The sequence below is a fragment of the Maniola jurtina genome, chromosome 13, assembly GCF_905333055.1.
Source record: "Maniola jurtina chromosome 13, ilManJurt1.1, whole genome shotgun sequence".
Lineage (NCBI taxonomy): Eukaryota > Metazoa > Arthropoda > Insecta > Lepidoptera > Nymphalidae > Maniola > Maniola jurtina.
In genome coordinates this window covers 544,347-569,264 of record NC_060041.1, presented here as the reverse complement: position 1 = coordinate 569,264, position 24,918 = coordinate 544,347, and the positions used below count along the sequence as shown (strand labels likewise).

At 36.6% G+C, this 24,918-nt stretch overlaps 1 protein-coding gene and 1 long non-coding RNA gene across 2 annotated transcripts; one reads left to right on the top strand and one right to left on the bottom strand.

The window, feature by feature from the left end:
- Positions 1–3,813: 3,813 nt before the first annotated feature.
- LOC123871340 (protein takeout-like) lies at positions 3,814–23,990 on the top strand. The gene is made up of 6 exons (XM_045915087.1): positions 3,814–3,994; positions 17,304–17,396; positions 21,769–21,916; positions 22,742–22,875; positions 23,258–23,423; positions 23,726–23,990. Exons 1-6 carry the CDS (start codon positions 3,814–3,816, stop codon positions 23,862–23,864), a joined length of 861 nt encoding a protein of 286 aa, XP_045771043.1. The 3' UTR covers positions 23,865–23,990.
- On the bottom strand, positions 10,668–20,617 carry LOC123871349. Its single transcript, XR_006797253.1, has 2 exons — positions 20,586–20,617; positions 10,668–10,719 (listed from the first exon to the last, which is right to left on the bottom strand). It is a non-coding gene; the product is annotated as an uncharacterized LOC123871349 (long non-coding RNA).
- Positions 23,991–24,918: the final 928 nt, after the last annotated feature.

The window sequence follows — 24,918 nt, the reverse complement described above, 5'->3', positions numbered from 1 at the left end:
CACGGGATTTATAAAAAACTTAAATCCAGTCGCGGGCATCATCTAGCTACTAATTTGAGCAATAAAACTAAATAATTATTCAATAGAATACACGTCTGTCTGTCTGTAATTAGTATCCTGTATCGGATAACATCATCGTAAGGTTATACTCGGGTTAAATAATATGCAAGGCGAAGGCTGTATAATTATTGCTTGTTATTCATGTAAATTGATATTTTCCGAATAAGGCTCAAGACACATAGGCGCAGAATAATACTTATCTCACTAGATTTTGGTGTTTAGAGTTCCATACCCGAAGGGTGCCAACGGGGACCTGTTACTAAGCCTTCACTGTCCGTTCGTCCGTCCGTCTGTCTGTCAGCGGGGTGTATCTCGTGAACCGTAATAGATAGAGCGTTGAAATTTTCGCAGGTGTATTTCTATTGCCGCTAGAACTACAAATAATACAATAGAATAATAGAATAGCTGGCGGGCGTGCTCTGCCTTTTTGAAGTGTTTTTTTGTTAAAACTGACTGGAAAGCGCTCTAAGGGGGTGCCGTGCGTATGTCGGCGAGCGTTGGCACAGACGGGGTCCATACTTGTATAGTTTAACTAACTCGTTACAAATAACCACAAACTTGACATTGGCTAATCTTTGTAAAGCCAGACGAGAGAGAAAAAAAAAGTGTTTTTCTTCTTGTACTGGTACGGAACTCTTCATGTGATAGGTACTCCAACTCGGATTTGACCGCTTTTTTTAGAGATCACTTATGAACTCTCTATTTTCCGGGACAAAAAGTTTCACTATGTCCGTCTCCAGGATGTAAGCTCTCTTTTCTCTGTGCCTTTCGTCAAGATCAATTTAGCTATTGAGCCTGAATTATGATAACAGATAGACATACTTCGACTTATATTATGTAGGTACGTATTGACTATTGATAAAATTACCTATAGTGTGAAAATTTTTGCTCCAGTTTTTCAGAAATATCAGAAATACTATTAGTGAAAAGTTACATAGATCCATTATTAGTATTATAAATGGGCTGATACCCGTCCACGTCAAGCGATTTAGCGTTCCGGTACGATGCCGTGTAGAAACCAAAGGAGTATGGGTTTAATGAAAATTGTCACACCCCTTCCAGGTTAGCCCGCTTCCATCTTAGGCTGCATCATCACTTACCAACAGGTGAGATTGCAGTCAAGGGGTCACTTTTAACCCGGAAAATCAACCAAGACACAGACAGGCGTCAGCTGATTTATAATCGTGGTATTACTAATATTTATGAAAAACTGGAGCAAAAGTTGTCATACTGTGTGATTTTTCAATGCCTACAAAATAAAGTAACGAATGGTGTCTGTATGTTGAAATCCTATAATGTCTCAACTGAATACTCAAGGCAACGCGACAGTTCGCTCCCATTCTTAAAGCTTTTGTTCTAAAGTTGAAGTAAGTATATTATTATTGTAAGTAGGTATATAGAGGTAGGTATGTCTACATATTATGTATGTATGTAGTATGGCGCCCCACACTACGTTTACTCGAAAGCACTTACTAAAAGTTTCTAGAGACAAGCTTTACAATTAATTATTTTTAACTATTATGAATGTTGTTGCAATTTGTCGTTGGCATATCAAATAAATAAAAATAATTATTTGAAAATCCAATAAAAACCACTAGGTAAGCAGTTCAATTATCAACTAAAAATTATAATAGTATAAATTTATTAATTACTCTGAAGATATTGTATGCGGCGCTCGAATTTTATTAAAATTATTGAGGTCTAATTTATATTTTGCGATCGTCTCGTATAAGGAAGCCTCTAGAACAATATTGATTGAACTTTATTTATACTTAGCTATTAGGCAAGTTCGTTTGAGCATTATTTTTTTGGGACTCAACTTTTTTATTGTCTACTGTTTATTTATAAGTATCTACGTCATAATTTTTTGCTCGTTGATAGACCAATACGCTTCCGTATATTGCCAAAGATTGTTTTTTTTAACAGTGGAAAATTTTGCGATGGGACGAGGCAAATTGTGAAGTGGAGTATTTTTGATAACTACCGAACTCAGTTTTGTGCGGCTGAAATTGAAAAACTGAAAAAAATGGAAGAGCGTCGCCGCTAGAGTTGAGGTCACTATTTACAAAATCTATTAACTGGGACCGAGGGCTCAAAAACCTAGGTCTATTCTTTTTTACCTCATTAATGAAATAAATTATTTATTTGTGAATGCAGACTAACTTAAACTTTGAAAACGGAGATATCTAAAAATTAAACAGTTTTTTTTTTCTCTAATCACTCAAGAAATAATGAAAATATAAAAAATAAAAATAATATGAAAAAAAAACAACCTCAGTCTTGTTATTCAATATTTTTATCAATCAGTATTTCCAGTAGCCTTTAAAATGGATTACTTACCTACTTGATATAAATTTCTAAGACTAGGACAGTATGCAAAACCCCGTCCGGAGCTCCTCCAAATTAGGACAAATGCCTAAAGATACTTTATTAGTTTTTGAAACCAAAAGTTGTGTAAAATAAAATTAAAAATTAAAAATAAAATCAGCTCATTGGTACTCTACCTATTTTATTATCATCAAAAATTCTATTAAATCAGATACATTTTTTTAATGTATCCTGTGTTTTTAATCTTTGTAATTTTGTTAACAATAAAGATGTTTAAATAAAATAAATAAACAAAAACTACTTAAATTATACTTAATGTCTAAATACTGCTGCGGTTTATTAATTCTCGGAAAATAAAGATAAATAAACATATTTAATTCATGTAGGCCAACTAGACCGGCTATTAAGTATAAATTATAATATGTTTCTAGGCAAAAGAATATTATGTTTCGTTTTATAGTATTTACCTATTTCGTTGTATATTATTGCATAATGTTGAAGGCTACCTTCCTGCCTTACTTATCCTCATTATAATGTTATCTTTGTTATTTTATATATTATTTTATACTTTATATACCTAGTAGGTATAGCTAGTATAAAAAAAAATATAGTATGTGCCCCCAAGTCACTGGTTATCCTAGTTTGGGACCCTCAAACTAGAAATTGTATTACAATGTATAACTCTTTCGGAATTATCAATCACGAGTATATTGATTGATTATTATGCCTGAATTAAGTTTTCCGTAATGTTCTCAAAGGTGTGTGAAGTTTGCCAATTCACAGTTGGCCAGCGTGGTAGACTATGGCGTAAATATCCTGAAAAGAACCGCCATGAAACTCAGCAGACATTTTTATTGATTAGCGACAAGTTCCGGAAATACGCAAAATTAAAAAAAAAAATCCTGACTGACTGACTGACACCCAGTCCAAGCCGTTGGACCAAGAAAAGTGTGCATAGAGATTCCCTTTACAATGGCGATGTTTTCCATGGAATTTCTTTCCTTGGAAAACGAAGCCGCGGGCGGTCTCTAATCGCTGGAACATGAGTTTTTTCCAAATTTAAGCATCAGTGTCATCAACCCATCGCCAGCCCACTACTAAGCACTGGTCTCTTCTCAGAATGTAAAGGGTCTAGGCCATATTCCGCCACGATGACCAAACGTGGATGGGTAGACTTCACACACCTTTGAAAACATTATAGGAAGCTCTCAGGTATACTGGTTTCAACAGGTTTTCCTTCACCGTTAAAGCAAGTGATATTTAATTGCTTAAAGTTGGATAAAATATGGAATGTTCGATTCTCAATAGTAATATTTAGTTGTGTCCGTAGTTAAAACATAATATGACATCAACTTGTGAGACAAGAACTAGTTTGCGAAGCACCTCCATTCTGCAATAAACGCGCGAAAAATAAATATATAATCTATGGTTGCCCGCGCGCGGTCTCAGTTCATGACATACATCGCACGCGCATTCTCTTTTCAAAAATCCAACATCCGTTCGGGAACTCGGCGAAAAACTTTTCAGCTGTGCCAAGTGAAAAAAAAAATGTTTTTAATATTTTTATTCACCGCTTTTACGTTAGCGGCGGCGGAGTATGAATTGCGTAAGTTTTTATTATTATGTTATTTTATGAGGTGAAGGTAATTGTTTTGTAACTGCAGTCATTAAATCTCAAAAAGTTTAAGTGCACTTGTATTTGAACTACCTATTCTTTTTTTTTAAATAAACATTTTATCCTTTTGTTATAATGAATTCCCTAAAAATGTTTTATTTTAAAGTTACACGGTTTTAATGATACGTATGTAAATCTTGAGCACGTATAACTTTAAAACGAAATATTTTAACGGAAATCTGGAAAACCAAGACACAGACATTAGGTTTTAGAACGTATCTTCAAAATTTCATTGAGTTTGTTTGGTTAGTATTAAAATGAGAGATAAACTACGTTGGTTGTTAGTAAACCCCTTTTTGCACTTGTACGTAAGTAATTGGATTAAAAGAATTAATTATTAAACTTGCACTTATTAATAAAGTTCTTATTTGTTTGTTCAAGTTCATCTAAGGTATATTTCACCCACGCACAATATTATATATAAGAAAAAAAGAATTTTCCTAAAGATTAAACCAACCAAGGTAAAAAGTTGATTGCGTTATCCGCAAAGATTAGAGTACTAAAGGGTCTTCCAAGATATTGGCCAAAATAGCAAGCAAAATGGCTACTTAACAGTTTATTAAAGATCTTTGCCATCATAAAGCCACTCAGAACTTAAAATTTTAAGAAGAGCACATTTTTGGTTTACCTTTTAAGACTTTAAACTATCGTGAGATATATTGATTAGGTAAAGTCCAAAGTCTTAATTCATTTTGGATTCTTGGATTAAAGCTAAAAACACTCTCGATCAAGCCACCTTTCAAACAAAAAAAACTAAATTAAAATCGGTTCCTTAGTTTAGGAGCAACGAAGCCACAGACAGATACATTGATACACACGTCAAACTTATAACACCCCTCTTTTTGGGTCGGGGGTTAAAAATAAATAGAGGAAAATAAATTTTGCTATCTGGTTCTGATACGAAAATACCTCTACATAATAAGGCTATCATTAACCTATTAAATAATAGCATATAACAGACACTAGTTACCTAGGAAATAGTTAAACGCTAAGATCGCGTAACCAACAATGTTAACTGTTATAAAGTAGGTATCTAATAACACATTTTATGCAATGCGCGTCGGTACATTGGTTTAGCATAGTATTCCGGATGTATTTTTTTTTAATTAAATTATTTAGACTAGCGCTTGGCTGCAATCAGACCTGCCAGCAAGTGATGATGCAGCCTAAGATGGACAGCGCTTGCCTAGAAGTTGCCCATTCACTCTTGATGTATCTACTAAATGACTATTATCTATTTATTTTATTTATTTTATTGTAATACTGGCTGATGCCCGCGACTTCATTCGCGTGGTTATAGGTTTTTTAAAAATCCCATGTTAACTCATTGTTTTTTCGGGATACAAGAAGCCTATGTGTTATTCCGGGTTATAATCTATCTCCATTCCAAATTTCAGCCAAATCCGTCCAGTAGTTTTTGCGTGAAAGAGTAACAAACATACACACAAACTTTTGCCTTTCTAATAATAATTAAATTAAATGTAATTAAAAATGTTATTTACTTTCTTAAAAATTATAATTTAGTATACCTTCAAATATATTATTATTAAATTAATTTAGCAAACCGAATATTTCTGCTTTTCTTTCTCTCATACAAAAGACTTCAACGAGTTCGTGGCTAATATATCACTTAGAAGTTTATTGAGTGAAGTAAATTGAAATATTTTACTTTGGATTTCTGTAAAAATGAAAAGAATTAAACATCTTTATTAGACGAGTTTTTTTATTTATTTAAATCTGGACAGTATGAGTTCATTCTAGGAAATACTTGCCTTGATTGGTTGCTTGTAAGACATCAACTATGTTCCAAATTGTACTTGCCTATATACTTTGTTTTGCTTAATCTATACTACATATAATAAAATTGTAGAAAAGTGGTGTCTGTACAATGAAAATATATATAAAAAAAAAGTAGCAGGGGTTGTTATTATATCGATGCCGAACCCGAAATTGTAATTAATTTTTTTGTCTGTTCGTCTGTGTGTTTGTGCACGCTAATATCAGAAACGGCTTATTCGATTTAGATACGGTTTTCAATAATATATTGTAGTAAGCTTCACCTAACATTTAGTGTTTATTTCATGTCAATCGGTTCATAAATATACGTAAAAAAGTTATGTCAATTTAAAGAATCACGCTGCCCGAAAAGTCACTATTCCACGCGAACGAAGTCGCGGGCACAGCTAGTATAAGTATAAGTTTTGTGTTATAAGATCAAACAAAGCTGTTTTTTACGCTGAGTCACAATTCAAAATTAAAAAGTTTCAGCTTAATAAATTTCTGTTGTTTATGTACATCTATCTATCTCTAGGAATATTATAAGTGCAAAAGTTTTTTTTGGTTGGTCCTTCAATCACGCCACAATGGACTAACAAATCGGTGTGATTGCATCGTGAGTATTATTAAGTAGAGTATGATCTCAGAAATACTCGTTTTACGTTGTTACTTATAAGGTGCCTATTATGTGTTAGGATTTAAATGGTTGAAGACTGATTAAGTGATTAAAATCATGCGCAGATACTACTTTTAGTTAAATAGGTAGGTACCATAATTATATTTAAATCAAGCACATAATGTAAATGGTAATAAAACATGTTTTGTAAGGAGTAGGTACATGTAAATATTAGGTCATCCCATTAACTTCGCAAACATAAATCAAAAGAGCTCAATAGAGAAGGAAAACAATACGGTGTTTTCAAGATAAAAGCAAATTGAGGAAAATTTGCATTAGGTATGTGCAAACTTTAGCTCTATACCTATTGACTATATAACGGGCTACTTATGTGCTGTTACGAGTATATCTATAAAAAACAGTCTTAGCCTAGTGGTTAAAACCTCGGCCTTGTAGTCCAGGGTTCGATCCCAACCACGCACCTCTAGTCTAACTTTTTTAAAGCTATGTCCGTTTTAAGCAACTTGCTTTAATGGTGAAGGAAAATATTCCTGTAATAATTGCATTCAGCTGTGATTTCTCCATTATGTTCTCAAAAGATTGTGCCAATCTGATCAAAAAAAAAATGAGGATACAATTTAGTGTAAATTAAAAATTCATAACACCCCCGACAAGGCTACAGTAACTAGAAAAGAGCTGATAACTTTCAAACGGCTGAACCGATTTTCTTGGATTACAGCTAAGAACACTCTTGATCAAGCCACCTTTCAAACAAAATAAACTAAATTAAAATCGGTTCATTAGTTTAGGAGCTACGATGCCACAGACAGATACACAGATACACACGTCAAACTTATAACACCCCTCTTCTTGGGTTGGGGGTTAAAATATGATTGTGTGAATGTGTTACCTACGTATATTATGTTGAAAAAAAAAAATTATAATTATTTTTAGTTACCTAGCGTCGATGATCAATATGACGAATCAAAATATTTTATTGTTATAAAAAGTGTCAGTTAGTATTCAAAGTAGGTTGCGTTTTTATATGCACCGGGCGTTATAGGTGAAGTTTATACATTTGCATTACATTTTAAAATAGGCATATGAATGCAGGGATAGGACCTTTAATAGAGCATTAAAGTAAATAAGAACAACAAACACGTTCCTATTTACAATACGGAAGAGTAAATGTAGGTGACTTTAGGTTCTCTTGGTTTCCGTGAAATGAAACGTCTGTCGTCTTCATTCTTATTCTTATGACAACCTTCTTTATGCAATGCTGTGAATATATAAAAAGTTCTGGGATCGATTTTGAGTTGACTACACTTATACATAATACTTACATAGTCATAATAATTATGTTACTTTAATAATATTTATGTGTTTTTTTTTTCAAATCAGGCTTATTAGAGTAAATAGCTTATTTTGGGTCTCCTCTCAGAATGTGAAGAGCTTAGGCCTTGGTCCGCTACATTAGCCAAGTGTAGATTGGTAGACTTCAGGCAGGCACCACTGATACCTATGAAGAGAACTTTCAGATATATAGTGGACCCTCGGTAATCCGGCCCCTGTCTAATCCGGCACGCCCTGTAATCCGACAAGTTTATTTTATTATTGAACTAGCTGATGCCCGCGACTTCGTTAGCGTGGATGTAGGTTTTTTAAAAATACCGTGGGAACACTTTAATTTTCCGGGATAAAAAGTAGCCTATGTGCTAATCCAGGGGATAATCTATCTCCATTCTTAATTTCAGCAGAATCCGTTCAGTAGTTTTTGCGTGAAGAAGTAACAAACATACACACACATACATATACACATACACACAAACTTTACCCTTTATAATATTAGTGTGATGTGATGTGGTTTACTTTTGACATAATAGAATATTATCGGTGGATCTTTAATTTGTCGGATTACAAGGTACTCTTAAATAAAAAACGCCGGACTATAGGGGGTCTTAGCCAGTACTCTATAATCCGAAAAATTCGATAGTCCGACACTGTCCTGCAAAACGTTTGTCGGATTACCGGGGGTCCACTGTATTAAAGTTACTACGCGACAGGTTGACGTGTGAGTGTGACGCGAGGGTGACGTGCGGGTGTGCGGGGCGTCCCCAAGCCTCATACCCCCATTGCCATATCAACCTGTCGCGGATTATGTACAGGTTTAATCACTTTCTTCACCGTTAAAACAAGTACTATTTAATTTCTTAAAACGCACTTAGCTCCCAAAAATTAGAGGCGCGTGCCCAGGATCGAACCCCCTATGACCTGAATATGAGGCGGACGTCTTTATAACCACTAGTCTGCCACGGCTAAGTTACGGATGATTTACTTAGCAAGTGGTTAAGCCTATGTAGTTAGTGCGTTAGTGGAAGTGGTTAGGTACGGATTGATAGGCTTCACATACGAGTATAATATAAGTATCTTTTAAAAGATTATGGGGAACTCTCAGCCATGCAGGCTTCCTCGCGATGTTTTCCTGTACCTAATAAACTAAATAATTAACTCGGTTAAGGTCATTTGAGTAATTAAGTGACATTATCAATGTTATTATTTATTACACACGAAATCAATCTTTTTGCGTTTGTTGTAATCCACGTTTTTTGTGCAATCTATTGTTTATTGTCCACATTCCAATTACCGCGGGTAATTACGTTAAATACTTATACGAGATAGCAGATTAAATATAACTAGACTCCGTTATGTTGTCGCATTGTTACTATAAATATCAATACAGAGACGTTAAGGTAGGGCAGGGATAAAATGGCACACTTACAAACTTTAGAAAAAATTATGACAATTATGACATTACAATAATACGATACTACGATACTACGCACGTATACGCTCCGGTAGTAATATAGAAAACCGGCCAAGTGCGAGTCAGACTCGCGCGCCGACGGTTCGTACTCGGGTATTTATTTCGACATTTTGCACGATAAATCAAAAACTATTATGCATAAAAATAAATAAAAATCTGTTTTAGAATGTACAGGTATTAAAGCCCTTTCATATTATGATACCCCACTTGGCATAGTTATCTTACTTTGAAAATTGAAACACCTTTTAATTTTTTTTTTAATGATGTAACCACAAATTCGCGGTTTTCAGATTTATTTCTGCACTTGTGCTATAAGACTTTCCTACCTGCCAAATTTCATGATTCTAGGTCAATGGGAAGTACCCTATATGTTTGAAAGACACAACGGACGGACGGACAGACAGACAGATAGACAAACAGACAGACAGACACACAGACAACAAAGTGATCCTATAAGGGTTCCGTTTTTGCTTTTGAGGTACGGAACCCTAAAGATCCAGCTTTACTTTGAGAACATCATGGAGAACTTTCAGGCAAGCAGGTTTCCCACGGTGGTTTCCTTCACCAAAGTTATCACCACTGGAATTCCTTAGTAACAAAGATGCGTGGAAGCAACTGACTGAGTTTTCAGTTGCCCATAAGATGGTAGGTACCTACTGATTTGAAAAGAGCAATTGCCAAGTTTCTTGCTGGCTCTTTTCAGTAGAACATGCATTCCAAACTGGTGGTAGAGTCACAATAGACGTAGCAGAAGTGGCTAAATGTTGGATTTTATTTGAAAACTAGTGACCCGCTCCGGCTAGCACGGGTAGCTTATTACAATTTTCATAGGGATCTCTAATTTTTTCTAAAATAAAATCTAACTTGTGCCATTCGGGTATAATGTGGCGTTCCACTGGTGAAAGAATTTTCAAAATCGGTTCTGTAGTTCAAGAGATTACTTCCTACGAGCAAACTTACAAACTTTACCTATGTATAGATAGGGCAATCACAACTACCTACTAGTAGATAATATAGGCTAGCCGGTGCTGGTAGGTAGTTTAATTCAATGGTTTTGAATATGTCTCATAGCACGTTTAGGCTATATTAAGGAGGCTCGTCCTTGCAGCTCGCCAGGTTGAATGTAAATGTGTGCATTGTCGATTGTTTGAATGCTATTGTCGTGCCTTAACTGCCCGACCTTCAGAGGTTGTTGGTTTAGGCCTGTTTGGTTAAGGTTAAGCTTTTTCCTAGGCCATGAGTAAACCACACTTCACACTAATATTATAAAGGGGAAAGTTTGGGTGTAGGTATGTATGTGTGTATGTTTGTTACTCCTTCACGCATACACTACTGAACGGATTGCGCTGAAATTTGGAATGAATTATAATCAAAAGGACATGTTTTTGATAAACAAGTGAATATTTTATTTGCCGAATTCCTTTTAAATGATGCACGCGACTTCGTCCGCGTGGATTTAGGTATTTAAAAAATTCCGTTGGAACTCTTTGCTTTTCCGGTATAAAAAATTACTTAGATGTCAATTTCCGGGACGCAAACTACCTCTGTACCTATTAATTGGTTAAACGGATGTACCTTAAAGAATCCCGTTGGAACTGTTTGATTTTCCGGGATAAAAAGTAATCCCCCCGTCCCCGTGATTTAAGCTAACTCTGTACCCATCAAAATGATGATGATGGAATATGGCAGTTTTACTAAACCCATACATTTCTTCGGTTTCTACGTGTCATCGTACTGGAACGCTAAACTGCTTGGCAGGACGGCTTTCTTGTAGGGTGGTAACTAGCCACGACAGAAGCCTCCCACCAGATGAGACCAAAATTTAGAAATCACTAGAATCTCAGGAGCGAGAGGTGGACGCTGACTCCCACCCGCTCTGCAGAAGAAGACAGGGGAGAAGAAGGAGACATTATGCTCACCTTGTCCCGCACTAGGAATTTGGTGTAAGCCTGTGCTGGTTCAACGTCGGGACGTCTCATACCTGACGCGGACGGTACCTCTAGGTTTTTAGTGGGTACATGCTGTAGTATGCTATAGCATTGCCAGTGAGTCTCACATACCCGCTTTTGTGCGGGATGCGTAACTGCATTTTTACCAGCGGAAAAAAAGGTGGTTGTGAATGTACATTCTAGAGAAATGCCTTCCATTTATGACGATGTTGTGTGTAAATACAACTACAGCTGATTTGTAACTACACCGGTTCTGACCTTCGCACATACGTTCCAAGTATGGGGCAATACCAGAGTTGCTCACGAATATGTACCTTAAGATAAAAGGTATAAGGCATAATTTTTATCTGGCATTCTCATTGCAACCGGCCGGTGAAAATTGCGACATTTCTTTATACAGCCATCCGCATAATCCGTTAGGAAAGGCTCCAGGTATAGCCCCAAAATTTTCTCTGAGGATGAGTAATCATAATACTTACCTACTTATGGCTGAAATTAATACCTAATCAATCTAGATCGATAGTCGTTCGGTAAGTCACATAGCGACGACGTTCTTAATGGGGTCAATAAAGACCATAGATTTACACTATATTATACAAATCACAATGTTGCTTAATAGATTTGATTTTCTGAGATCAAAAGTAGCCGTCACTCCCCAGGTTTTCAACTAAAAGAATGTAAAAACCATATTGATCCGTTGCTTACTCCGGTGTGGCGTGATTAAAGACAAACAGACAAACGTTCACATTTATAATAAGGTTAGATATAATAAGTCTCAGAATCATAGACCATTGCAAGTCTTAAATAAACCTCCTAAAAATTAAAAGCTAGAATATTCATTATACATGATTTATTCTATACAAAATGACGTACCCATCTAAGTACTTGTTGTACTGAATGCTTAAGTAAATAGCTGTCTTATGTTTAACACAATAGGTATGAATTTCAAATGCTTCCACCTTGATGCAGAGTGCAATATCCCATTATGCAATTCACTTTCGATGTTACGCCACACTATCTCTGGGGAGTGAGGTGTTAGGCTAGGTCGTGACTCGTGAAAATATACTACAGTATACAGTCCAAGCCGTGAAAGTGATTTCTAAGGCGCAAGGCACACCAGCAGAGCCGAGGGGTAGCGTCTTTCTCGGTAAGTAGGTACTCTACAGTCTGTAGTAATCATAATCATTTATTTTTTCGCGCTGATGCCCGCGCCTTCGTCCGCGTGGATTTAGGTTTTTAAATCCCATGGGAACTCTTTGATTTTCCAGGATAAAAAAGTAGCCTATGTCACTCTCTGAAGTTTGCCAAATTGCAAAAAAATCCACAAACTAAAGACATTTGAAATTATTCTGAAGTAAACTGTGACATGAAATTATTCATTTTTTAACCCCCGACCCAAAAAGAGGGGTGTTATAAGTTTGACGTGTGTATCTGTGTATCTGTGTGTCTGTGTATCTGTGTATCTGTGTATCTGTGTATCTGTCTGTGGCATCGTAGCGCCTAAACGAATGAACCGATTTTAATTTAGTTTTTTTTGTTTGAAAGGTGGCTTGATCAAGAGTGTTCTTAGCTATAATCTAAAAAAATTGGTTCAGCCGTTTAAGAGTTATCAGCTCTTTTCTAGTTTTCTTGTAGAAAAGAAGGTTAGATATCCGATAGGTTCATAATATTATGTCAATTGACAAATGTCAAGCTGTCAAGATGGACGTTGCCTAAATACATAATTACTTATTTGAAAATGATGTTTTGGAAAACTCAGATACTTTGGATCGTCGGGGGTGTTATAAATTTTTAATTTACACTTGTCAATTTTCTAGTCTCTTATATAGTTTGTTAACATATGAATTTGCCTCAAAATTTGCCCTAAAATAGAAATTTTTCAAGGACCATAACTTTTAAAAGAAACAGCTACAATTATTGTACTATGTTTCTTATTTTAGGGCATAGATATAGGATTTAGGACATATTTTAGGGCAAAGGAGAGATAAATCGATATATGGCCTATTTATAGATCTAGAACAACAAATAATAGAAAAGGCGTTATACGTTTGTATAGAGAAGTGCCTAAGGAGTTTACCCTTAAGCTAGTTATGCTTATTTTACGTACTATTACATGACCTTTACTTCATAATTTACCTACTAGAAGTATACCCACGTTTATTCCATAATCCTTCAGAAACTAGCACTAATCACTATATAACTACTGTATAACTACCATAGCCACTATAGACTAAAGTAATCATAGCCCATAATAAAAAACAATGGTGCGTATGTCATTGACTCCATTCGAAAATGGTATAATGATAATGAGTTGTCGATGGTATCATAACTAAGCAGTGATACCTAGTGGTAGCCAACCTTGGGAGGTTCGGGGTTCAATCCCGGGAACACATTTTCGGAAATATACACAGCTCTAAATTTTCGGAATTATATTCGTTTTTAACCCCTGACCCAAAAGAGGGGTATTATAAGTTTGACGTGTGTATCTGTGCATCGTAGCTCCTAAACTAATGACCCAATTTTAATTTAGTTTTTTTGTTTGAAACGTGGCTTTGTCGAGAGTGTTCTTAGCTATAATCCAAGAAAATCGGTTCAGCCGTTTGAAAGTTATCAGCTCTTTTCTAGTTACTGTAACTGTCTGTACTTGTCGGGGGTATGATAAATTTTAAATTTACACTTGTAACCAAACAATCATCACTTGCTGTAACGGTGAAGGAAAACATCGTGAGGAAACTTGTATGCCTGAGAGTTCTCCATAATGCTCTCAAGGGTGTCTGAAGTTTGCCAATCCGCACTGGGACAGCGTGGTTATGGCCAAATCGTCCTCATTCTGAGAGGAGATCTGCGCATCAGTCAGTCAGTTAGTAACCTTTGACCTTTTGAATATTTAGATATTCGATAGACTTCGTCTGTGGTGGCGTTTGCTGGCGCGCGTGTTGTGACTTTTTGGAGTGTTTTTTTGTTAGAAGTGGCCGGTTTTTGTGTTCTGCTGATGTTTATTGGTGGTGAATCTGACTGGGAAGCGCTCTAAAGGGGCGCCGCGTGTATGTCGGCGGGCGCCGGCACAAACGAAGTCCATACTCTACTATATAGTTTCCCTAACTTGTAAATAACTACAAACTTGACATTGGCTAATCAGTGTAAAGCCAGACGAGAGAAAAAAAAGGATATTCGATAAAAAAAGAAATAATTCAATACGTTAGCTCAGTCAAGATTTAAACATACAAAAATCTTAGGTAGACCTACAAAATTAAAACTTCAGGATAGAGCTATGATGGATTCATTTTGCAATAAGGAAAATCTATTTATCATAGATTAATCTTTATGATTATGATTATTTATTATTGACACTATAATTTATTATTCCAATGAAACGAGTCACATTTTATTGTACCTAATAAACAAAAGTAACACATAACAACAAGTCTTCGTGAAGGCCATTTTTTGTTCAAATAAGCAAATTTCCAAAATAACGCAGGTATATAAAATATACAAATAATAAATACGTAGTGATACCCGTGACTTCACCCGCGTGGATTAAGATTGTTTAAAATCCATGTGAACAATGATTTTTCCGAGAAAAAATTATATCCGTCACTGGGGTGAAAATTGTCCCCAATTGGGGTGGGGTTGAATTAAAATCCACTAGGCAAGCGGATGGGTCTGTTTCAACGAACTATAGCAAATTGAGCTTTTGGTTCCTTGAATATCATGAACTTCTATCACCATCCTTTCTACCACCATTTGCACCATCGAGTTTCTTCTAATATTTTCTGTATACGTTTGTGTGCAATAAAGTTTACCAAATAAATAAATTCAAACCAAATAAATTGAACTTCCGCAAAGCCCGAATGAAGTTCAGGATTTTAAAAGTTTGCCGATTAGATTGTTGTGATTGTGAAAAATATAAATTCCTCCACATGTTTTTAATATAGTTATGTAAAAACCATAAACAAACTTTCGCGTAGGTGCTTGATAATATTTAATTGGTGCGGCGTCAGCAATTGGGTACGTTATCCTAATTCGGAAAAACCTAATTATGATATCAAGGTAGGTACTTAGTTTTGTTTGAGAAAGCTGCTTATAAATTGGCGGCACGCTGTCTCGAGATACAATTTCAATTCAATTATTTCTTTATTGCGAATATTATAATATGGGTAACAAGTGTAAATTAAAAATTTATATCACCCTCGATTTAAACAAAAAAAAGCCTAATTTAAAATCGGTTCATTAGTTAGGAGCTACGATGCCACAGACAGATACACAGATACACACGTCAAACTTATAATACTCCTCTTTTTGGGTCGGGGTTAAAAAGTGGAGATGTTACAAAAACAAAAAGGGTACAGCCAAATTCTGCTTATTGGCATGCATTATGTTATGATATCACAACTTGTACATGGTTTTGTAAAGTTATACTTTGTTACAAAACTATTAGCTATTTGTTATATTAACTTTGAATTCTATGCGTTATATGCAATCACCTATACTAAGTCATGCGCCATAGTAATTTGTAACAAAAGACATAAACAATAACCCTCGTGAAAGGCGTCTGCATTTCGTTCCTCAAACCTTGAACTGGATCTGAGATCTGACATTTCGTCTTTTTATCACGTGTAATGTCACGTGTAGAACATGTTTGATTTGCATCACCGCATATTTTCGACATGCAATAGTCTGTTGAGAAAGTAAACGTCACTTTACGGCGGCCCAGTAAACGGTCTAGTTGCAAAAACTGTGAACTTTGACCATTGAAATAATCTCAAGCTCACTGGTATGGACTAAGAGCCAGTACGTGCCAGACCTTCGTTGTTTTATTAACGATCAGCAACTATGAAGTTTGAATCATGGTGGCTTTGGGAGATAGTAAAAGTGTAAAAAATCTTACGTCAATGTATAAAATCTAACAGCGGTGTGGTCAGAATTAACGGTGTTTAACAGCCTTAAACTGCATCATCATTCATCACTTACCACCAGGTGAGATTGCAGTCAAGGGCTAACTGGTAGCTGAATAAAAAAAAAACACGTAAACACGTGCTCAAACCGGCCGGCACAAAATATTGGCGCGCTGTTTCATAAAGTTTGCGTCAACGAAATCTTCCGTGGTCGGTAGAGCTGTTGCCCAATGCACCAACGGCCTTGGCTGGCGCCTGGTTTGTATGAAATATGGATTGCACTGTTCCGTGATGAAAGTCTCTTGTTATTTTCCATTACCTACACCTATTCTCAAAATTGCAAGCATCGACTCACAACCCTGCTGGTTGATTGCGGGAAATACCGGCTAAGTGCAGGTCAGACTCGTGCACCGAGGGTTCCGTACTTGAGTATTTTTTTTGACATTTTGCATGATAAATTAAAAACTATTATGCATAAAAATATAAAGAATCTGTTTTAAAATTAACGTAAAGCCCTGTCATAATATGATACCCCACTTGGTATAGTTAGTTATCTTACCTGGAAAATTAAAAATACCAATAATTTTTTCATGAACACATTTTAATTATTTTTTGTGATGAAACTACAAATTCACAGTTTTCGAAATTTTTCTTTATTTGTGCTATAAGATCTTTAGAATCGGTAGAACTACTTTTATGTATCAATATTAGTAGAATATATGTATTACTGGGTGATAGAACATGAAGAATAAAAACTCCCTGTTCAGTTCAGCCCCTGACCAGAAAATCATTAAGAGCTTTTACAGGAGCGGTTACAAAATCAACCGATCCGAATCCAGGAATCTCGGGCCGAACTCGGATATTGCTTACCCACTAATTCGATCTCTGATCCAAAACTAAGCTATTCAGTGGTCCATCTTTGACATATCTACGTGATACGTCCGATTTGAATCCAAGGCACATCCGAGAAATTCTCACGGATGACGGAGATAACTTGGATAAAAGAAGTCGGAGCTAGTGCGTAAGCTACCATACAAATAGTTCTATGACTACTTCGGAACGTATTTTCACGGATTCGGATCGGATGCAGTGCGGTAATCGCCCTAAGCAGATAAAGAAAGCTTTTTAGTGACTTCTGCTAGGAAACTGTGACTAAAATGTTTATTTTCTTTTATTTCAGCGAGCGATTTTTTGCGGTGTCAGCAGAGAGACACCAAAATCAATGACTGCCTCAAAAAAGCCGTTCCTGACGCTCTACGGAGAATGAAAGATGGTAAGTTGAAATATGATTTTCTCCAGGTCTAAATACGCTGGACATATTTTCTTTCTTTCGTCCAGTCCGTCTGTCTATTTTTCTTAAATATTTGACTATATTAGAGCTGTAAAATTGAAATTCAGCACAAAATACAAAACCTGTTACTATTACACAGAGGTATACGTTACACAGTATGTTTAAATTGAAAACTAGATATAAAAAAAAATATTTGAGTAACTTTATAATTTATCTTTGAGTCAATTTTGTGTAACTTTATAATATACAATGTCTCATTGAGTCAATTTAATAATATGCGCATCACAAACATTAATGTTTATTACAAAAAAATATTGATGCAACATTCAACTATTAAAAACAGATAAAACCGTTGTGTGCTAATATCTACCGCACCAATGCGAAAACTTCCTCCAAAGAAAGGCGATCTATCGTAATATATATTATAGGCTGAGAGCTAGCCGCTAACATTAGTACACCGATAGATCATTTTTTAGAAAAAAATAGTTTAGGGGGCATTCCAATAAATATCATCCCCTTTCGTTTTAATAATACGTTCACTCAATCAATTTTAGACTTGCCTTTACACAAGTTTAAAAAATCTATTAAAAGTATGCTCCTGAAAAAAGCTTATTATACAATCGAAGATTATGTAAATGACAAAAAAGCTTGGATTTGACTCGCTCTAGCAATACACGGCGCTGCAATTGCTTGTATACAGTATGGCATATTATTGTAAATTGTACATTTGAAAAGAGCAACCGCCGAGTTTCTTGCTGGTTCTTCTCGGTAGGAACAGCATTCCGAACCAGTGGTAGATTATTTTGACGATTCAAAAGCACTTGTAAAAGTTTAATTGAATAAAAATAATTTGAATTTGAATTTGAATTCACATTTTTATCAGAATGACGTCATATAGATACAAGCTTATGCCCGCGACTTCGTCCGCGTGGTCTAGGTACAATTTCATACCCCTATTTTACCCTCTTAGAGGTTGTATTAAAAAAATCTTTTCTTAGCGGATGTTTACGTCACACCTGCATGCCAAATTTCAGCCTGATACATCTAGTAGTTTGAGCTGTGCAACGATAGATCAGGCTTTGAATGAAGGACTGAATAAAGTCAGAATTATCTATACCTACTTACGTATAAAAGACTTTTACTGGCAGACTTGTACCTACTGCCCGACCTATTAACGCACAGCCTATACACACACCGTTTTAGGCTGTCCGTGGATAGACCAGTCGGTAAGTTCAAGTTTTTTAATATCAGATTGTTAGTTAGTAGTAATAATATAGAGAACACTCAATCATTTTTTTTTTAAATAATAAAACTAACAAATAAGCAGGCGGGTCACCTGATGTTAAGTGATTACCACCGCCCATGAATATTTGCAACGCCAGAGGTACCGCCGATGCGTTGCCGGCCTTTCAGGAATTTGTTCGTCCGCCCCTTGAATAACCCCACGTTGTAATCTAGTGGGAACACTGCGGATGGGAGTTGATTCCGGGCGGTCGAAGTGCACCAGGCACCCAGATGGTGAGGGTGAAATTACTTGCGGTGGCGTGCGGTGCAGTTGTAGAAAAGGGAGGGTGGAATCAGGTCAAATAGTTCTTCAGAGCATTCTCCATTATAAAGGCGGTAAAACACGCAAAGAGAGCTTGTTCGCTTGCTTGAATTGCAAAAATACAATTTTTCCTGCACTCGTCGTATAAAAAATATCGCTGTGGTCTCTCAGACTGCAATAGTTCATTGGTCGGTAGAATGTCGACACTGGTGAAAGATCTCGCTGTCAAGGGCGACGACTCTTTCATCCGCGCTGCGCTCTTTCGTACATCGCGAACATATCCATTTATTTTGTATAGAAACAGGCTTTACTTTGCGGAAGTCCATGAACCAAAACCTTAATTTGCTATAATCCGCTAAACCAAACAAATCTGTATGGTGCAACATGGAGCATGCGATATGCACCACCCGCCCTCCTACTGATAAACATGCAGAAAAAGCCAGCCACCAAGCAGCCCCACACAAATCCCATTCACGCATAGGGCGAAACGTGCGTCGAGTGGGATTTGTGTGATGTTGCATGGTGGTGGTGCGTATTGCTTGCTTGGTAGCTGCCTTTTCCTGCATGATTATCAGTGGGAGGGCGAGCAGTGCATATCGCATGCTGAATGTTGCACTGTTTCACTGATGATAATCCATACTTCCATACTAATGTCGTAAATGCGAAAGTGTGTCTGTATGTCTGTCTGTCTGCTAGCTTTTCACGGCCCAACAGTTAAACCGATTTTAATGTTTGGTACAGAGTTAGCTTAAATCCCGGGGAAGGACATAGGCTACTTTTTACCCCGGAAAATCAAACAGTTCCTACGGGATTCATAAATGCCCATCCGTTTAACCGATTTATATGGCCTCGTAGCTTGCAAACCCGAAATTATCATAGGCAACTTTTCATCCTGTAAATTCAAAGAGTTTCCACAGGATTTTTAAGAAAACCTAAATCCACTCGGATGATGTCGCGGACATCATATAGTTTAGAATAATTTTTCGCAGAAAGCCTTCTATGGATTAAAAATAAATATCAAATGAGCTTGATCGCTTTCATTCAGTGATGATCACTGAGCGAATCATCCGGATAATCATGAGATGTGGTGATCCTTAAAAGGCACATGACATGTCCAACTGGATTGTAGATAACGCAATCAACTTTAACCTACGCCCTTTTGGATTTCCGCCTTTAGCACAATTAAACAAATATTCATTACAAAAGATGGACCGACGTGCCAAGAAAATTGCGGTTTCGACATCATTAAACTTCCATAAACGGCTTTTCCGGGTTCTTGGACTCCGACGCATCCTTCATCAAAGATAAGAAAGTCTTTGACCTTTTGTTTTACTTCCCATTACAACGAATCCTCGCAGAGAAAATTAATATAGTCATTCAGCTAATTATGTTGTGAGAATTAATTAGTATTTCGGGGAAAAGAATTTCTGAGATTAAAAAGCCGGCCAATTGCGAGTCAGACACGCGCACCGAGGGTTCCGTACTCGGGTATTTTTTCCGACATTTTGCACGATAAATGCATAAAAATAAATAAAAATCAGTAGTAGAATGTACAGGTAGAGCCCTTTCATATTATGGCACGCCAATTGGTATAGTTATCTTACTTTGAAAATAATTATTGACACATTTTAATTATTTTTTTGTGATGTAACCACAAACAAATTCACGGTTTTCGGTTTGTTTCCTTTACTTGTGCTAAAAGTAAGACCTTCTGACAGCCGGGTTTAACCCGCGGCTGAAACCAAAAGTCCACAACTGTTCCTTGTTTTGCTACGGAATCCTAAAACATTTCGGGCCAAGTTCGGTGTCTACGATCGTGTGACCTCTGAGCTTGGTACATTACCAGTTTGGACACGAACCGATTTCCGATGCATGGTCACTCTATAGCCGATTTGCATATTTTGCAGGGGCTGAGGACGCCACAATTTCAACCGATTTTTAACCGACTTCAAAAAAAAGGGGGAGGTTCTCAATTCTTCGGAATCTTTTTATTTATTTTTTTAATATTTTTTATGTATGTTCCCCGATTATATGAGTAATCGAAATCATATCAGTAGGTATTTTGACGACCTCCTGGCTGGCGCAGTGGTTAGCGCTTATAATTGGGAGGTTCTAGGTTCAAACCCCAGCAGGGATAATTTTCACCTCGGATCCCAAAGTCTGTTGACTTATCGAGCTTTGTACCCCACTTGTTATCCACTCCAATTTCATATCTCGTACAGTTATGTGGATTGCTCTGGTTTAAGAGAAACTGAGTCATCATCAGCCATTAAGGAGATCCGTAAGAACAGTTATCCTCATTATGATTTGATCACTTAGAGAAACTATGAGTAAGCATAGCTCTCTTCACCGCTCGCTGAGGGATTCTGAGCTATAGTATGCGACAAGTCGAGATGGCAATCGGGGTGTGAAAGCCCCGCACAACCGCACAACCCCCATGCTAACCCAGTGCAGAATAGCGTGAGTGACGTAGGGGTGTTTCAACTCTTAGGCTAACTTACCATTATGTTAATGATAATAACCGGTACCGATGGCTAGACGTGCTCTCCGAGACACGGAAGGAAAAAAAGACCAAATCTAGGTGTTCAAAATTGATCACCCATCTAGTTACCGATTTGAGTCAACATTGCTTAACAATCGCATTCAATTGATATAATATGTCGATTTTTAATCATTTTATTCTAATCCCGCTGGCCCCGTTAATGGGGACACGGGTAATGGGGCCAATGGGACTACACGGTCACAACACTAGACCACTCGTCCCTCCATTTATGAGTACCTACTTAAAGATTTTTGTCCGTTTTCCAGGAATTCCCTTACTATCAGTACCACCTCTGGAGCCACTCCTGGTGTCCGGCATGAACATCGAGTCCGGCGCGGGGCCCGTGGTCATCACGCAGACGTACAAGGCCATCAAGTTACACGGCCTCACCGACTCCATACTTACCAGTTACAAGTAAGGTCACAGTTTGTTGTCAGGTCAGGGACGGATCGTGAGTTTGTGGGACCCTGGGCTTATACTACCTGGGGGGCTGCCTAATTAATCAATATTTCGATATAATAATGATGACAGTACACGACACGCCGAACAGATGCATGGAGCCCATTCGACTTTGAAACACTGCGTTTATGAGAAAATGCACCGAAAATAAATAGCGGGGAGTATACATAATAATTATTATAGTGGTTAATAGTATTGTAGGAGACATGAGCGTAATAGCAAAAAAAATACAACCAAAAACAGCTCCAGGATATCCCCCGTTTCATTCGATAGGTGTGCACACAGTCTGATTTCAGGGTTGCTAACCTTATGATACGGTTTTTTTTTAATTTATTAATTAGCCACGGGGCTCTGGGCTGCAGCCCAAAAAGGCCTTATAAAGATCCAGACAAGTGAGCCATCTAGTACATGTACTAGATGGCTCACTTGTCTTACTATCAGTGTTGTCTTTGGAGCCGCTCTAGCTGGTATGAATATCGTGTCTGGCGCGGGGCTCTTCAATACAAATACAAATATACGTACGGCTTTGTCTGCTGCCCTGTCTGCGGCTTCGTCGAACCTCTGTATTATCATAATAAATCATGTCCTTACTCTATGCTCATACTCCAATAGAATCGCATGATCTTCATTGAATAGGCTAGCCAAAGAAATAAATTGTTTAACATCATCATCATCGCGTGCCTTCTTCGAAACGAAGTTGGGCGATCATCATCCGAAAAGCTCTTCTATTTAACATGATGAAAAGCATCAAGACAATAATAAAATTGTTCATTATTCCAGGGCTGACCTGAAGCACTTCCGCCTGCGCACGGACTCCATCACGCCCAAGATGGAGTTCATCGCCGACTACGTGATGAAGGGCAGGATCCTCGTGCTGCCCATACACGGGAAGGGGATCGCTAACATCACCATGGGTATGTCCCTTATTAGATATCTTACAAATTGCAATAGCAGAGTGAACGCGGATGCAGTTTTCACTAGCGCCATCTAGCGGCGAGTAGATCGTGGAAGTTTAAAAAAGTAAAAACATTAAAAAAGACAAAAACTTTTGTTTTTGTTTGACATCTCTCGCTATTGGCTAAAATGCATTGTTGCAGCAAAAATACTATACATTAAGCCAATCACAACAACTCAAATTGTACCTATAATTAATTGATGCAACTTTTCCGTAATCAATCAGCTGATAAGTCGACAACTATGGAAGATCACTAAGTAAAATCGTCTGTAAAATTGAACTTTTTTATGAAAAATCTTCTATAAAATGGAACTTTATCATAACTTTTGATACATTTGCAGCAAATCTAGTAGTAAAGCACGATCTGATCGGCGAACCGGTGGTCAAAGACGGAGAAACATACATGCACATCAAAGACTATCGCGTCAAGTTCATCCCGGGCAAGGTGTATCTCCACTTCTCCAACCTGTTCAATGGCGACAAGAGACTAGGCGACCAGATGAACATGTGAGTAGAATATTTATATCTCTATCTAAAAAATATAACATTCAGAGTGAGAGTGAGAGAGAGAGAGGAGTTTATTCAGTAATTAATCAGAACCTAAATTCGTTTGTGTGGAAAGCGCTGAGTGCGCAAGTAATAAGTTGGTGTTTGTACGAGTCTCCTCAGTATACCGCCAACAGAAGGGTTTAAATAGATTACTGATATTATTTCTGCATAGGTTATTAAAAAAAATTGTTATGCTTAAGTTTGTTATGTCTAGGAGGTGACCACTTTAGTACTTCCATTAATATTTTTGTTAATTTCAGTTTCCTCAACGAAAACGCCGACCTCGTCTTCAATGAATTGAAAGAGTCCTACGAGAAGAGCCTCAGCTCCGTGTTCCAAGACGTCACTAATAAAATATTCGACAAAGTGCCAATGAAAAAGATCTTCCCCGAAGAATAACTCAACTGTGATCCCAAATATTAAGTTTAAGATAAAGTTTAATGGTGGAAATTAGTTACCTAGAGAAAGAGACTAGAATAAAATAATTACTGGGTTTAAAATGCAGTAATAACTGTATTTATTGAAACTGCTTTAATTAATTATTAATGTAAATAAAATAAGGTTTTAAAATAAAAAAAATTAAATAAAATTTGTGGTTTCATTTACTTTTATTTATATTTTAATTTAATGACTATAATTTATAATAACGCCATCTAGAGATGAGTAGCTGAATCTTTTAAAACAATGCCATCTAGCGACAGGAAAATAAAGTTTAAAGTCAGCGCCATCTAGGAGTTAACCCTTAAATTATCTAATTCTCCTACGAATCTCATCGAGGCATCATACCTCCTGCCTATTGTTCTGAAAGTTGTGTGAAGTCTGCCAATCATAAATTGGCTAGAATGGTGGACTATGCCTAAACCTTTTTCATTCCAAGAGATTCTATTATTTTATAAATAAATGTTGGAAATAAAAACAACAATTGTATCCATTAATGTCTTAATGCTTTTATTCAGTGAATTAACAAATTTCTATGGCATAGTCACTGGTAACGTACGTAGAAGAAACTGTAACTTAAACTAACTTAAATAAACTTAGCCTCTAAAGTTGCTGAACTTCTGCCGTTCTGTCATAACATTACCGTGTTAAAGTTAAACGATACAAAATCTTCGTAAAAAACCTATAAAATAACTTAAAAGTATAATTTATTAATTAATATCGGTAATATTATGACAATGCGGCATAAGCCTGTAATCATTTCAAGTTTCGGTAATCTATGAGTGTTTTTAATGCAGAGATCAAGAATATAATTTAAAACATAATATTACGTGTTGTAATCTCCTGAAAAACTTTACAAAAATATCAAAAGAATTTAGTATCACCAAAATAATAGAAATAAATGTAATTTTAATTGTTTTTATTCAACATTGTGTTGGTTTGGTTCATAAAACTGCTGAACTAAAAACACTAATAGCGGTGTTAAGTTTACCAAACATTTTAGTTCGAATCTCTA